The 15,669-nt window shown below is 35.9% G+C and overlaps 1 protein-coding gene across 6 annotated transcripts in view; it reads left to right on the forward strand.

The window, feature by feature from the left end:
• Window positions 1-15,444, forward strand: part of TAX1BP1 (Tax1 binding protein 1) — a 56,505-nt gene extending 41,061 nt beyond the window's left edge. For 5 of the 6 annotated variants that reach the window (XM_053938625.1, XM_053938609.1, XM_053938646.1 and 2 more), the window contains 8 exons: window positions 204-297; window positions 1,599-1,717; window positions 2,845-2,970; window positions 4,789-4,860; window positions 7,208-7,382; window positions 7,720-7,865; window positions 13,580-13,665; window positions 14,308-15,444. In XM_053938625.1, the coding sequence (XP_053794600.1) occupies window positions 204-297; window positions 1,599-1,717; window positions 2,845-2,970; window positions 4,789-4,860; window positions 7,208-7,382; window positions 7,720-7,865; window positions 13,580-13,665; window positions 14,308-14,509 (1,020 nt within the window). In that variant the 3' untranslated portion in view covers window positions 14,510-15,444. The remainder of the gene's footprint in view (window positions 1-203; window positions 298-1,598; window positions 1,718-2,844; window positions 2,971-4,788; window positions 4,861-7,207; window positions 7,383-7,719; window positions 7,866-13,579; window positions 13,666-14,307) is intronic. The other variant, XM_053938638.1, reaches the window with a different exon arrangement.
• Window positions 15,445-15,669: the final 225 nt, after the last annotated feature.

Raw genomic sequence — 15,669 nt, forward strand, 5'->3', positions numbered from 1 at the left:
TTCATCAAGTAAGATGATAAAAATCATAGTCCTAAGCAATTTCAATCTTAGAATTAAATGTTTTTGTATATTTATTATTATCTACTGTTAAAATGAGTGTTTCTGTCTAATTTTGGAGCAAATGATACATTTTGCAAGCTACATTATTTTGTGCTTTGGCTTTCATTTAATCAAGTACCAAACCAAAATTTCTTTTCACAAAGAAAACTGCAGGGCATCAACAGAAACTGACAGATGCATCTAACATTGAGACAGCTACTGCCATCCTTACAGACAAAAAGTTGTCTGCATCTCCAGGTATCAACAGCTTAAATTTTATCTGCCTTTATAAGCCTGAAAGTGTTGTTTGTGTTAAGTAGTCACTAATAGTATTTGTAGTATAAAGTAAGTGGACTTGTTTTGTTTAATTAAAGCATTAATTACAGATGTGAAGATTGAGCTGAATATTTTGTCTCTTACCACGTGGTAACAATCATAAATAAGTTTATATATCAGTTTAGTTGCTATTTATTAATGTCAGTAGAACTGAACTCTTGAATTTCTGCTTCATGGTTAACAGAGATGGTTTTGCCAAGCTAAGAAACAGCTTATTTAAAAAAAAATCTTACTCAAATTTTCAATTTGTCTGTAATAGCACAGTAATTTTGCAGTCATGTTATTATGACTATCCACTATAACATTCTGCTGTAATATCAATCTGCTGGAAAGTTCTGATTATGTGATGGCAAGGTCAAGTCTACTGACTGTTTTCATTAATTATAGGTGCAGTGGCTTATTAGAAAATGTTTATAATTATTATGAACTAATAAGTTATTGCAAAACCAATATTCTAAAACTTCAGTATGTAATAGGTTAAAACCAAAGAAGAAATCCTTCACTATGAGGCTGGTGAGGCATTGGAACAGGCTTCCCAAAGGAGTTATGCCCCATTCCCTGGGGTGTTTAAGGCCAGGTTGGATGGGGTTCTGAGCAGCCTGGTGTAGTGGAAGAAGGTGTCCCTGCCCATGGCAGGGGGATTGGAGCTAGAGGATCTTTAAGGTCCTTTCCAGCCCAAACCATTCTGTGATTTTATAATTCAGTTTAAATTGATAAATGCCAAAAAATGCTGATTAGTTTTTTCTGTGTTATTTTATAACTGACAGATTCTTGCTGTCTGTAAAGACCTAAAGTTGTAATTTCTATCAGTTTCCTCCTGTCTAAAAGAAATTCAAGGCTTTCTTAAAACATACAAACCCAGCAAGCTCAGTGATAGTGTGTGATGAAGTAGTTTGCTGAGGTAGTTACATGTTTTTATGTAAGAATAGAGTATTTAGAATGATAGCATACATATTTTGGTGTTTACTTTGTTTTCTTTCTTGGGAAAGTACTACATATGTGTGTATTTATGTTGATCTTCTCTTGGTGTGAGAGAACTGAACACAGATATGCCAGTACAGTTGCTGATCGTACACAGCACATAATACTGATTGTCTCTGGTTTGGATAACATGGAGCACTCAGTTTTGATGCACTCTCAAATCTGGGCTGTCATGTCTCTTACACAAACTTTATGGAAGGAAGAAAATCCATGTTCTTGTTTTTTTTCTTCAATGTTCACAGTTAGCCCAATTTCACCTGACATAGTTTCGGAATCCGTGGTAAAGGAGCAAGTGCGTGAGATGAATAAAGAGATTGCTGAGAAAACAGAGAAGTATAAGAAATGCAAGCAAATGTTGGCAGTAAGTAAACAGCTGCTTTGGAAAGCTGAACAAAAAGTAGCTGTAGGTGCTAAGCCTTAAAACCACAAGGCCTACCCAGCTGAGTTGCCTTCCTTGTTTGTGTGATACACTGTGATTATGGCAGAAATCTTAACATTAGATAACACATTTTTTGTTCAGTCAGCTCTTGACTATGTATGGTTTTAGAGGGTCCAGACAAGGAAAACCAAGATACAGTAAAACAAATGTCCACATGCTTAAGGTTTTAAATACTTTCTGTTCTTACATTAAGTGTAATTGCTCTTATAAATCAAATACGGCAAGTTGCTGTAAACCAGCTGATGTTTGGAACAAGTGTGGCAGTCTTGATCTGATAAACTGTCCAAAGCAAAGTAACTTTTCCCTATCTGCCTGTCATGGCTTTCACAGTGTTTTCACACCCGAGTGGGCGCTGCCAACTACCTTGGGCTCAGTCACACATAAAGGCATTTATTTGGTTGTCTTGACCAAAGTTGGCACTTGATTTTCATTTAACCAGTTTGGATGTGTGTATGGAGTATTGCATCAGTGGCACTGATGAAAAGTTCAGAAAATTTCAAAAAATTCTTTCTTAGTGTTGTCTTGTCCGTCTTCATTTTGTGGCTTTCGTTATCACAATGATACTATTCTATTTTAGTAAGTTTTCCAGGATGTAATAACTGTCCTGTAATTTTGCTCATGACTGTGTCCTTGGAGAGCCTGCATTGGCTTCTGCTGGATGTTTATTCCATAGTGCTCTTTGAAGACGCTTTGCTGTGACCTTCTGGATGAAAGATACTTAGGTTGTAAAATCAGTTGGGAAAGGTTTTATATTGAAGTGAGGTACTTGAAAGAGTAATAATGGTTAGTAGTATTAGGGTACAAAGAAACTTGAAACTGTGAAACTAAAGGGGAATATCAGCTTGTTGAAAACTGAAGGAAAGAAATGCCTACTGAACATCATTTATGCAGTGTTCTGTGGTCCTGACCATTTTGGAGTCCTGAGTCAGGCTTGTAGAAGCCATTTGTAAATGGTCTCGTTTTAAAAGCATGGAGTGACATTTTTGGGGGTGGGAGGGAAAATCTGTTAATAATGTAAATATTTCATGCCATGGTATAAACTACTTTAGGATGAGAAGATGAAATGCAGTGTTTATGCTGATGAATTAGCTAAACTGGAGCTGAAGTGGAAAGAACAAGTGAAAATCAACGAGGGTATAAAATTACAGCTGGCAGCAAAGGAGGATCAGTATAAAGTAAGTTAAAGGTTTTGTTTATGACAATGAATGGTTACCTCTTCTTAACATGGCTGCTTATTTCTGATAGTTCAAGTAATGAAGAGCTTTAATAAGGAAAGCACACTAAATACATTTTTGCTGTAAATACAAATTCTGCTGTTTGAAGAAAAAATACAGTCAATGTTTCTTTTAAAGTAAGAGAGGTCTGCTAAGATCTACTATCAGCTGGCCATCAGTCTTTTAATACTGTGGATTTAGACAAACCCCTAAATGACTTATTCTTATAGTGCAGGAAAAAAAGTGCAAGGGATTTCTAATTTTCTGCTGCTTACTGTAATACTAACAGGAAGATTGGTGTGTTTTTCTAAAATCTTAATATTCTATATTGGATTACCAGTGTCGTAATGTCTAATGCATTTTATCTGAAGTCAGTAGAGAGAGAGGAGTGGTCCATTGTTTCTAAAATCATGCAAGAATTTAATTTGGAGAACCTCAGCTATAGTTTTTGTAGAGTGATACAACACATTCGCCAGAAAGTCAAGCATAATGGGCAGCTTTAGCTTACGAGGTGCCTTAATCTTTGAGGTTATGTGATAGGAATGCTTATGCTGAATTTGATTTTTAGGTCAATAGGACTGAGATAAGAGCAACAGATATTCATGAGACCAGCTTTTCTGGTGGTTCTCAGTCTAATGGTGATAATACAGTTGGCTCTGTTGCCTGTTTTTGCCCATTGTGATGAAAAATTATTAAACTGAACTGTGACTGTATTGGTTCTACTAGGAACCCCTTTTTTATTAGGAATTACAGCACTTTTTCTTTATAAAATGCTGAATTACTCTGCAGTTTATTTCAGTACTCCATAGGCCATTTTTTTCTGACACTTTCCAAAACTCTTAATTTCAATTTTATAAAATGTATGACTCTTTCCAGTTTATTTTACTAATTAGCAGTGATCAGTTGCCATGCATAATTTAATGTGAAGTAAGTTTAACTTCTTAGCAGCGGGTGTAATAAATAATTGGTTCCATGATCGAAAGCATTTTGACTGCAATTAAAAAATTGCTATAATTCAGGAGGTGCAGGTGGTAGAGAAAAGTGAGCTTTTCTTCCCAGTCAGGAGATTTTGCTCCATTGATCTAAACTAGGAGAAGGAATTTCAGAATTAAAAAAAATGGATAAGCAGTTATGCCAAGCATTGAGCTTTGATATTAGAAAAACAGGGGAAAAGGCAGTCTCAAAAGGAACTAGAATACAAATAAAATAGTCCTTTGTAGTGAGAGATTATTTAAATCATCATTTTTGAAGCCAGGAAGAATTGTGTAATGTGTCAGTTGCACCTTCTCCCAGAGCACCCAATAGAGACACAACGTAGAAGTTCGTGAAACAAATTTAGTGCCTCTGAGGCAGGAGTAGTAGCTTTTGGTTCTCTCAGTATCTGTGGTGGGACATCTGAAATGCCAAGAAAATTCTTCAGAAATAATGAGATGAGGCTTGCAAACCTTCAGCTATGTCTGGGCAGCGGTGTCCCTCCTGCCATCGGTGGCACTGATACAACTCCTTGTTTTTAACACAGAATTTTCTCATTCCACAACTGTTAGTGAAAACTGGTGAGAAAAGGCTGCTGATTAACTGCTGTTATCCAGCAGATAAAACTTCGTGAGAGTTGTTGCATTGGATTTATAGTAACACTACGTTTTGCATGTAATTCTAATAGACAAAACTATTTTCATCTGAAAGATTAACTTAATTGGGGAACGTTGTTTTCATGATGTAACATGCAGGGAAATAGTTTCCATTCACTAATATAAGAATCTTAATCTTCTTTTCATAAAGATTCAGCTGGCAGAAAAAGAGAGACGAATAAAGGAACTGGCATCACAGTTAGAACTCTTTACCAGCGAGAAGGTATTGTCACACATTCTGAAATATTAATGTAATGTAGAAATACCTCTAAGGTATTATATGGCAATTAATCAAAGCTAAATTTTATTGAAAAGTGAAACAATAAAATGTCTTTATTACATTCAGATAGTATTGTATGGTATTGTGCAAAGTTGGGATTTTTCTTTGAAACTTTATTTGATTACTTTACAATTCCAGTATGAAGAGATACTTAGTAAAACCAGTCATTTTAATACTGATAAACTGAAACAAAACTAAACTTTCACATTAAGCTAGTTAATTTTTTTGTAAAATTCTAGGTTGTCAAGTAGTTGATATTTATCTTCTCTTTAAGCCAAGGATATAATTTTTAATAAAACTCTCATATTTTTCTAGTTCAAAAGAAATAAAATTTAATTTTGAGTTTTGGTGAGGCTAGTTTAGGTGGAGGGAGTAATTTTAAATACCACACATAAGAACAACAACTGTAATAATAATAATAATGTATGAAGCTTATAAAAGCTTGGAACTTTGTCTACCATATTTATAGATACTTACATTACAAAGAAGAATCCAAGTGCCTTGCTAGACTGGACCCATGATTTAAAAGGTTAAGCATGGGTTAGTAGTAAACATGTCAGTTTATACTCATTATCAGTGTTTGTTTATAAACCATAAACCAAGCATAACTTTCTAAAAATGTCCATTTGCTGTCTCTTCAAACCTATGAAATGACTTTGTTTCTGTTTTATTTACATACTTAGCTTTTTATTTTTTTTTAATCAGTCTCTACCCTAGCTATCCAACTTCTGGCTAAGGTTTTTTTGCATGACCTTTTTACAGTCATGTTGATCTACATTCTGTTCCAATTGTATGCAATGCGACAATTAAAGTACGAATGCTACTGCATCTTGATTTCATTGCTAATTTATTGTTTCTGCTTTTTATGGAGTAAAGATGAATTACTTAGATTTTACACACTCAGTAAAATGTGCAATCCTAGCTTTTAAATCTTACCTGTTTTAATCATATACTCCTTTTAGTTTATAAATCTAAAGTAACACTGGCATAGCTTTATATTGTATCTAGAGGACGGATGGCATCCATTACATGAGGTCTTTATGCATTTGAATAGTGTTTTGTTTTCAGAGTAGTTATTGGTACTTGATTTTTGCATTTCTGTGTTCAAGAGGTTGATCTGAAGTTCACCTGTTTGCAAGAAAAAAAAAATTAAATTGTTCCTTTTTTAAGCAGACTTTTGATTCTTATGAAGTTGAACTGGCAGTTGAAGATTTGATTTTAAGTTTCAATTTAAAGTCTTTAGGGAAAAGACACACTTCAGTCTTTGAGGGTTTTATTAGCATCACATAAGCAAATATTAAATATGAACACAGAGAAACCAGAAGAAAATACTAATCAGAAAGAACATTACTGGAAAGCATGTCTCCCTTAACAGTCCCTATTTTTTAATTATTGTTTTCATATTTATGTCTCAGAATTTTTTGCTTGGTTCTGAATTTAAATGACATACTCTTTTTGATATTCATGACATTTTGCTCTCTCTCCCTTAACCCACTTTGTTGAATGGAAGGATGAGGAAGATTTTTATTGGGATAAATTACAGCTGATGCATTGACCACACTGAAGTCACTTTAATTAGTGTCTCTAAAGATCTATACTGGCTTAGAGTTTTAATGGTTTCTAAGTTATAAAACCCCTTTATAGTTCGTAATTACTATCATATGTATGATGTACGTGCAGGAACCTAGAATTTTAAGCATATTAATTTTTTGAAGAGTTCTGTTTGATCATTTCTGAAAGAATGATCTGATTCAAATATTGCTGTTAAATATCAGAAGGGATCCAGTGCAATGTACTTAATAGTTCACTAAATATTTGCCACTCATGAATTCATATGGAATTATGTCAAGTATGTACAAAGATGTGCTCCACATACTGAAGTGCTACATTTTTGAATGGTATGGTATGATATGTAAAAAATAATGGTTTTCTTTTTAATTTTACCTTTTAAAAACTTTTCTCAGTGCACATTAATCTACCAATTTTTACTGATTTAGCTATTTTTTCTTCATTGTAAAAAGGATGCAGACACTTGAAAAACATGGCAGTTCTGTTCATGTAATTAGAACTGACAACAAACCAAGAAAAAATAATATCTCTTTAAAATATCTTCTTTATCTTTTCTTAATTGACTATTTTTGGTATTTATGATATACTTGGCATAAGGTCAAAATGGAAAGACAGTAGGAAGATTAGCAGTTTTTTTCTTTTAAAAACATATTTCATAAATATTTCAAAATTTGTTAGGACTCCATAGGTTACACTGCATTTTGAACTTTGCATTATTTAGGAGCTTGGCAGGACACCAGGAGATCAAGCTGGAAGGATGATGGAAGGACAGACTTCACAGCCGACATTACATTTTCGCAACCCGTATTCAGAGGAAAATGGACCAGTTCCTGCAGTGCCAAGTAGACTACCAGTATTGCAATATGGAAACCCTTATGCAATTCAGGAAAGAAGAGGTAAATAAATTTCAGATCCCTCAGTATAATTTCTCCCTCTCTGTTTCAAAAGCAGATTAAGTATTGAATGCATGTTAAGTACCAACAGTCTTCAGACTGGTTTACAGAGTCTTTTCTGATTGATGAACTTCAGTAAAGGGCCTTTATTTTATGATGGGAATCAGTAAGGTAAACAAAGTTTTAAACGCCTTTGGAAAAAGCTGATTCTCTCCTATTGTTTTATACTATCTAAACCAAAAATGTGTTTTACCTCTCGATTTTTAAAGGTATGGTAGCAAGTCTCTAATCTCAAAATACAGTCTACTGAACAAAGATGTCCTAATTAATTTTTCTTCAGATGGAGCAGATGGCGCTTTCAATCCTGATGAGATCCAAAGACCACCTGTTAGAAGTTCCTTTTGGGAGCTAGATGATGTAGTGTGTAGCCAGCCTTCACGCAATCTCAGTCGGCCTGATGGTTTAGAAGATCCTGAGGATAGCAATGCAAGTTACCTTTTTTGTTACTTATTTTCCTTGATACGCTTACTGATGAGTTACTAAGAGTTTCATATGGGCTTTCCATATCTGATAAGCCAAATTTATTGTTATGTAAATTTGGAATTGGTTTTTCTTTTCCCTGAAAAATACTTTTGCTTGCTGTGAAGGGAAAAACTCTATTGATGATAATATACTTGTTCCCCTAATCTCTTGAGTTACTGACAGCTTGTTTTGGTATTAGGACAGTAGCTTCTTAATTCTATTTAAGTACTAAAGTAAAACAAGTTAAGTAATCTCAACTCATGATTTTTCTCTCCTGTAGAATGAGAGCTCAAAATGTAACCACATCTCACTCATTTTATAATAGGAATATAGGAAATAAAGTGGAACACAACAAATGAAAATGTAAATGATTCACATACCAGTAGTTTCAGTAAATGTTGACTATAAATTGGTGAACTACATTATACATTATTCTATACAGTATACATTATTTTAATATGTTAATCTTTTGTTCTGTCTTATGCAAATCTGCATTTATTCATTCCCATTTTTAATACTTTTTGCTATTGGACATGTATTTGAAAGACCTTAATTGACTGTTGCCTTTTTTTTTTTTTTTTTTTTTTTTTTTTTTTTTTTTTTATGGTTTTGGATGTTTCAAGTTTCTGGTTACTTTTCTTTATCGTACAGTTAACATGCACATTCTGGTATAAAAAATTCTGTAGTAAATTGGACTGTATGTCTTCATTTGAACAGGAACAGACCTATTACTCTTTCTTATTCCAAGTACTCTTGCACCTTCAAAAATATTAAACAAGAAATACCTTTCTGCGAAGTATTGTGCTCTTTGCAAGTACAGTGGTATCATGACCTGTTTCTCATTTAGTCTAGTTTGCCTCATTTAATTGCTATTAACCTTTGCAGAAACTGATCAGTGTTCAGACAGGCATGATTTTAGCCCTGGTGCTCAGCACCTATAATGGAGAAAAACGTATTTCTCCTTCCTACCTTTTGCTCCCAATGTCCATTACTGTGAATAATTAGAGAACCTGTCAGAGCTTTTGCAGCTTGCTCAAGATCTCGAATGTGAGCTTAATGCTGTCCCCACCTTTACTTCACATTTTGCATATTTAATCTGATCATTCTTGACGTAGCTATTACATCTGACAAGCTCTTCTCTTCTTTAGTCATCTGCTGCAGTTTAATTAGCAGGGTGTTTTCTCTGATCTATGTGCTTTGCCCTCTTGCAAACCCAAGAGAAACAGTGCTAGAATCTTGTGCTCATTTGCAGACACAGCTTGGATTTTTGTAATGAGGTGGAATATAACAGGCTTAAATAAAGTTCAGCTTGAGAAAAGGTACCTTTAAATCAAATAACTTATATCTTTATTTTTATTTGCAATTGAGAATCAGTTGCTTGTTCCTCACCCAAATAGACTGTTACGTATAGTGTAGAAATTTATATGGAAATGAGAAGCTGCAGGAATCTTTCTAGGGAGGCTTAGTAATATGCCAAAGATAAAACAGTTCTGAGGCAGCATGTAAATAAATAACCAGGAAAAACTTCCACATATGTAAGTGATTAATTATAAAGAAGAGTCTGTCATTTGTGCAGAAGAAACAGCAAATATAAAATGATAAATATGAGGAGATTACCATTTCTTGGGCTGTTTTTTAAAATAAGATATTTAAGATGTGGTTCTCTGCATTTTTTCAACCAGTGGGATGTAGAGCCTTTTGCTGGAGGAGGATTTCCTCCCAGAAGAAAAGGACTGGTAGGCTTGCTGCTTTGTTTAAAATATTACCATTGTATGGACTTCTGCTGTCCTCCTGTCCACATTCCTTTTATTAGTTTAAGAAATTAAGGGTGTTGTAGTCACTTCCACCTCTTCATGGCTGTTTTGGTAGTGGTTCACCTATGATGATGAACATGTCTACTTTATTTATCTAAGATAAAATATATTTTAGCCATGAATATATATAAACACCCTTAATTTCTTAAACTAATATAACACAAGATATTCAAATGCCTCAGAATTTTTGTGCTGTTGTGTTCTAATTTGGTTTCTCCCAAAACTTGGTTCCTTAGAAATGGGCACTTCCATGTCTTTGGTTGTCATAAAAACCCTTCAGTTTTGTATGACTGGGAAGAGTTTCCAGGATTCTTGTAGCTTTGACTTTAGGAACTCATAGGCCAAATAAATTGTGATTTCTGAGAGGGATAAACTGGTCTGTGTTAATAGTGCCGGCTGAGCATATGCACAGTGGTGATTTTGTTTGGAGTGGCTGACTTGCCACAAGTTCCTGCTGTCATCTATTCAAAACTAAATTTCCATTTACTCATGATCCTGTAATTGACCAAAATGGAATTGTTGGGAGCAAAGAATTCCTAGCAGTAAAGGAGAGATCCATAAACAAAACATGCACACACACACACACACACACACACACACATATATATATATATATAAAAATACTAAAATATGAGTTTTAGAAATGTAGTCCTAATTACAGTTGGCAGCAAGCCCAGAATAACTATTCTGAGACTATAAAACAATGTTTTAGTCATGGTAAATTTGTAGGGGATGGAGAATGTAACTCTTGGCAACTGAGCACCAGGTCAGGATATTTTTTCAGGTAACTCCAAAATGGCCTTTCTTCTAGGAAAACCCCCCACAATGCATTATTAGCCTGATCTGACCCCAGCAGCCAATTACTATCTTTTGCATATGGAGGACATGAAAAGAGCAGTTTGTATCCAGGTGTCTCTTGGGAGAGCAGACTGCTTGCAGAGAGGTTGAGAGGCCTAGAGGAGTGAGTTTGATTTCACTCCCACAGCAGAGCTGAATCACAGAATAAAATGTGTATGCCCCTCTTCCCAGTGTACCTGCACTGCATGTCAGCTCTGTGTCTGTTCATGTGCTTTTTAAGGCCTAGGATGGGCATTGATTCCTTACTTCTGCATGTCAGAATGATCTGTAGCTCTTGGAGATGGGGTTTTGTACTGTCTCACACAGCTTTCTAATTTCTGTTTGACAATGCTGGAACTGCTTACAATTGTAATTATGGAAGCAGTACTTGAGACAGAATAAATTGGTTTCAGTAAAATGAATCAAGTTACACTTCTGACAGTTTCATGTCTGGCTTTCCCTTCTTCTCCTAGTGGCAAATCCTTTTTTTTACCATGCTTTAGTGTGGTATCTTTGTCATTCACTTAATCTGTGGAACTCATTGTGGCAGTTTTTATAAGAGCCAGAGGTAGAGTCCAGTGATAATAGTTAAGTCATGATGTTAAAGACATCCTTTATAATTCATTCACCTAATTATTCAGACTTCTGAATTCAGTGGGCCTGGCACTTGTTCTGCTACAGGATCACAATGCCAGCCTGTGGGTCCATGGTACCAGTCTTTTTCCTAAGGACCTGAGACTGTGTACCCACTATGTTACATCATTGCAGGTCACTGTAGGGCTCTCAGACTAAGAATGTGCAGCCATGTCCATGTCCCTGGTCATCAGTCTGGACTGCAAGAAAGGTGGCTTTGGATCTACATAAAGGGCAGATTAAACTGTTTCTTTCTCAAAATATGGAGTGTGGGTTTTCATCAAAACAACTTGGATGACTCAACCTCATAGTATCAAAGTAAGCTGATACCTTTGCTTAACATGCAGCATAGGCAAGAGCCACTGAGGCACTGAGGCTTGGTGTCTCAGAATTGTTGTCATACTCTCTCTAAAGCAGCTTCAAAAACCAATGAATTTTTGTCTTTTGAGCTGTTAGGGATAGTTCTTTTTCCCAGGGGAGAGTGGTGGGTATTTTAATGCCAGGTTGAAAAGCATGTGTAACCTTGTTTATAAGAATAAAGAATACATTGCTGGATGATACTGGGCACTAAGTGGCTGTGAACCAAGATGAGAACCATGTGGACCATGATGATCTGTCCTCCCCTCATGAAGTGCTCAGTTTTACATGGAGCACTTAGGAGTTTTGTCCATCAGAAATGACAGATATAGACAGCTGTTGAAGCCCAATACAATGGCACCTTCTCTATTTTCCAGAAATTCCGAGCTACCCCAGGGCACTGCGTGAGAATTTTTAGTTCGTGGTGACTGTATACTGTTGACTGTAACTTGCAATTAGAATAGCTGAGAAGTCCTTTCAGAGTAAGATGAAGTTCTCATGGTTCCTGTTTGGCCATGCCGTGGTTACACAGTAATCTCTGTAACATCTCTGTGAGGTCAGCTCAACACAGAGACATTTGCATTCTTCTTGTGTGGGTTAGGCATCCCAAAAGGTTAAGAACTGATCCCTGTGACTTTGCCAAGAGCAAAAGTGTACTGAAGAGACAGACGTTCTGTATCCTAACAGGGTAATATCAGTACATACTTAGTATTGACATTCTTGTACAGGGCCTGGGTCAGAAGCTGCTGTAAGGAACACACAGTATGAATTTCTCAATTAAGGGAACTGGGCCATGAGAAAGCTGTAGCGTTAGGACATTCCAAAAGCTTTTACATGTGCTTGCCTTGTGTTCTGAAGAGGGTTTTTGTAGGGCAGCCATATAGGACAGTGCAGGTGTGCTTATATGGAGGAAAACATCGTCCTTTTTTTCAGATGTTTCTCAAAAAGGAACAAGGATGAGTGTTACATTTGTATGTGGTAGGGTACCACACTTGCCAAAAGCTGAAAGAGAGGGCGAAAGCTGTAAATAATTTTATCTTACCAAGTGACCAGCTGTAAGCCAAATGCCTTTAAAAAAATAAAGGGGAGGAGAGGGAAAGGGGTTATACAGAAGAATTTAACTAAGACTTAAGTATTGGCCAGTATTTGTAGTGGAACTGTTTTACTGTTGGAAGATGCACATTAATTTTCTTGGTTAAGTCCTGGTGTGCTTCAGTCTGGTATTCAGCAAATTTGTTGTGTTTTTGTACAAGCTCTAGCATTGTAGCATGAGAGTACTTTAAACAAAATAGTTTTTCTTTCTTAATACATCTATCCTGTCTCCTTCATGACAAAAGGAACAACTGATATTTTAAAACTCATATGTCCTTTTCACTGCAGGTGCAAAGCAAACAGACTGCAAGATTATGCTTGTTGCTAGCATCTTGTCATAGCAGGCCCCACTGCCTGCTTAATGGAAATGTTAAATGGTTTAAACTAAACAGGTGTTGTCAGAAGAATATTGAGGAAATTTTCCCATCCTTTCCTGTTTCCATTAACCCTTCATAAGGGAAAAGTATGCTAGCCTTAAACTGAAATGTGTTTGCATATGAGTTATCTGTAAAAATTACAGATAATTAGAATAATTACAGATAATTTTTTACAGATACTGTAGTTATCTGTAAAAAACACAGCATGTGTGCTGTTATATGTGCTCTTTTGCACATCTTTTTTTGTAGATCAGCTAAATAATTCCTAGCCCTTGCTTTTAAGGCATCTTTGAGATAAAAAGGAAAATGAGGTAGGAGTTGGAGTTCCAAAAATCTTGGAATGTACCTGTATTTCCACCTTGAAATTACTCCATTTTTGTGCTCTATTATTGAACTGCAGAATAGAGCCAAGATGTACAAAAGCAAAACTTATGGTGCAGAAATTAGAGAGTGAAGCTAAATTTCATCTGGGTTTGTGTTTGATGACAAAAATGCATATTGAGAAAAAAAAAAAAAAACAAAACTGTTTGTAGGGGTTAGTCTTTAAAATACTTTCTCTTTTCAATAGGATGATGACAACACTGTACCTTCTGCTCCTGATCCTCCAAGTCTACTCTTGCGTGAGCGGGGCACAGGCTTCTGCTTTGATTCCAGGTAGATGTTGTCTTGTATTGGTCTTTAAGGGCATGGAGAGGTTTCTGTAGAACTACCCAAGGGTGGGGGTGGAGGTGAAAAGCTACTGAGCATTTTCAGTGAATGTTTGGTTTACAATTAACTGGCAGAGAATATGCCATGAGACTGGGCAGGCTGTTCATGCTATACCTTTGATGGAATTTTGACAGTTTTTTTAGTAAATGAATGAATAACTTTTGGTTTTTTTCCCCTCTCTTGTCAACCTAATTGTGAACCTAAGTTTAGAGCTTTTATAAAGTGTTATGTTTGCTAAGAGCTAGCATTTATGAGCAGAGAGAGTGGTTTCCCATGAAACTGTTTGGCCATTAAGGCATTCAATAGATCTGTATTCAGTGGTAGCTGGAATAAGGTCAAAATTACGTTGCTTTTAAAATGCCAGGTTATTTTGGAATTTGCATGTGAAATTACTCTGACTGCATTGAGTGCTTTTGGAAAAATATTTAAATGAACTGGATGATACTTGGATACAAAGTCCACTCAAATTGAAGTTGGTAGTAAAGTTCTGAAGGTCAGTGGTAGCAGGATCCTGCTTTTAGTTTGCATTAACAGAATAAGTAGAAATAAACGGTTCCCTTTTTTCTTTCTCTCCACCTCCTCATGAAGTTTTGATGTGCAGAAGAAATGCCCTCTCTGCGATGTGATGTTTCCCCCAAACTACGACCAGAGCAAATTTGAGGAGCACGTTGAGAGCCACTGGAAGGTCTGTCCCATGTGCAGTGAGCAGTTCCCGCCCGACTACGACCAGCAAGGCTTTGAGAGGCATGTCCAGATGCACTTTGATCAGAACGTATTAAATTTTGATTAAATACTTTGTTTTGCAGTGTAGCTTAAAACCCCACCACTTCTCCAAAATAAAAGCAGTGCAGCTTTCTGTAACAGTGCAAACATCTGATTAAAAGCTCATGTACTCTAATGGGAGCCATGGCTGTAAGCTGCTATGGGGTTATCTTCTCTCTCTGCCTAGCACTGTACTAAGGAGACCGACAACCCCCCACCTTCTTGTGTATGTAGCTATTTATTCCCCTACTTAGTGGAATTTCTTCCCCTACTTAGTGGAATGCCTAAGGACACAGGAATGACTGAGCCTCAGAAAAAATGAGACTGGCTTCATGGTGTTCTTCAGCTACATTTAAAAAAGATCACCAAAAACACCTGTGGTTTCTCTTAACCTTGATAACTGAGGCACAATTAAAAATGTAATAAGCAGGTGTTTCTCCTAGCAAATCCATGTAGTTTTTCTCTGAGTAACACTTAAATTGGAAAGTTACATTACTTACCCTTTGAAAATATAGTTTTCTAGTACATTTCTGAGATGTAGATGCATGTACTGTGAGATTCCAGGCTTGCAACAAGAGGAATGGTAAATACTTCAGTTTCACATGTAGAATGTTTGCCTTAAGGAATAACATTAATTGAGGTACGTTATACTTTAAGGCAGTGGTTTTGAGTTGAAAGAGACTGCTGTGCTTAAATGCCTAAAAGTAATTGTTTAAAAAAGTCATTGCCATTATGTTGCAGTTTTATTCAGTAGAAAATACTGTTCTATTTTCACAACAGTGGACTGTGTTCCTTCTGGCTTTTAAAACCTTTTGCGTTTTAACTTTATGTATTTCTTTCCAATAAGTAAAAACACGTGTGTATATCTAAACATTTTATATTTACTTTAACTGTATTAAGTAAATTTGCTTCCCACTTGCTGTACAGTAGTCTTGTTACATTAAAAGCAGAATTATTCATGGAGTCAGTGGTCTTATTTTTCCTCCTGCTCGTTTTGAAATTAAACAGAATATAGACTTCACTTAGGAGTAAATGATGACTCAGCATTGTATGACAAAGGGCTGCTCCTCACATCTGTTTATGTTCTTTCTTTGAGAGGGAGACTCTGGGATTAAGGCTTAGAGTAGCCTCTTGTTGACTGCAGTTCCCTCCTGAACATGTGCAATATCCAATTAATGCAGGATTTAA

This window comes from Vidua chalybeata, chromosome 1 (genome assembly GCF_026979565.1).
Source record: "Vidua chalybeata isolate OUT-0048 chromosome 1, bVidCha1 merged haplotype, whole genome shotgun sequence".
Lineage (NCBI taxonomy): Eukaryota > Metazoa > Chordata > Aves > Passeriformes > Viduidae > Vidua > Vidua chalybeata.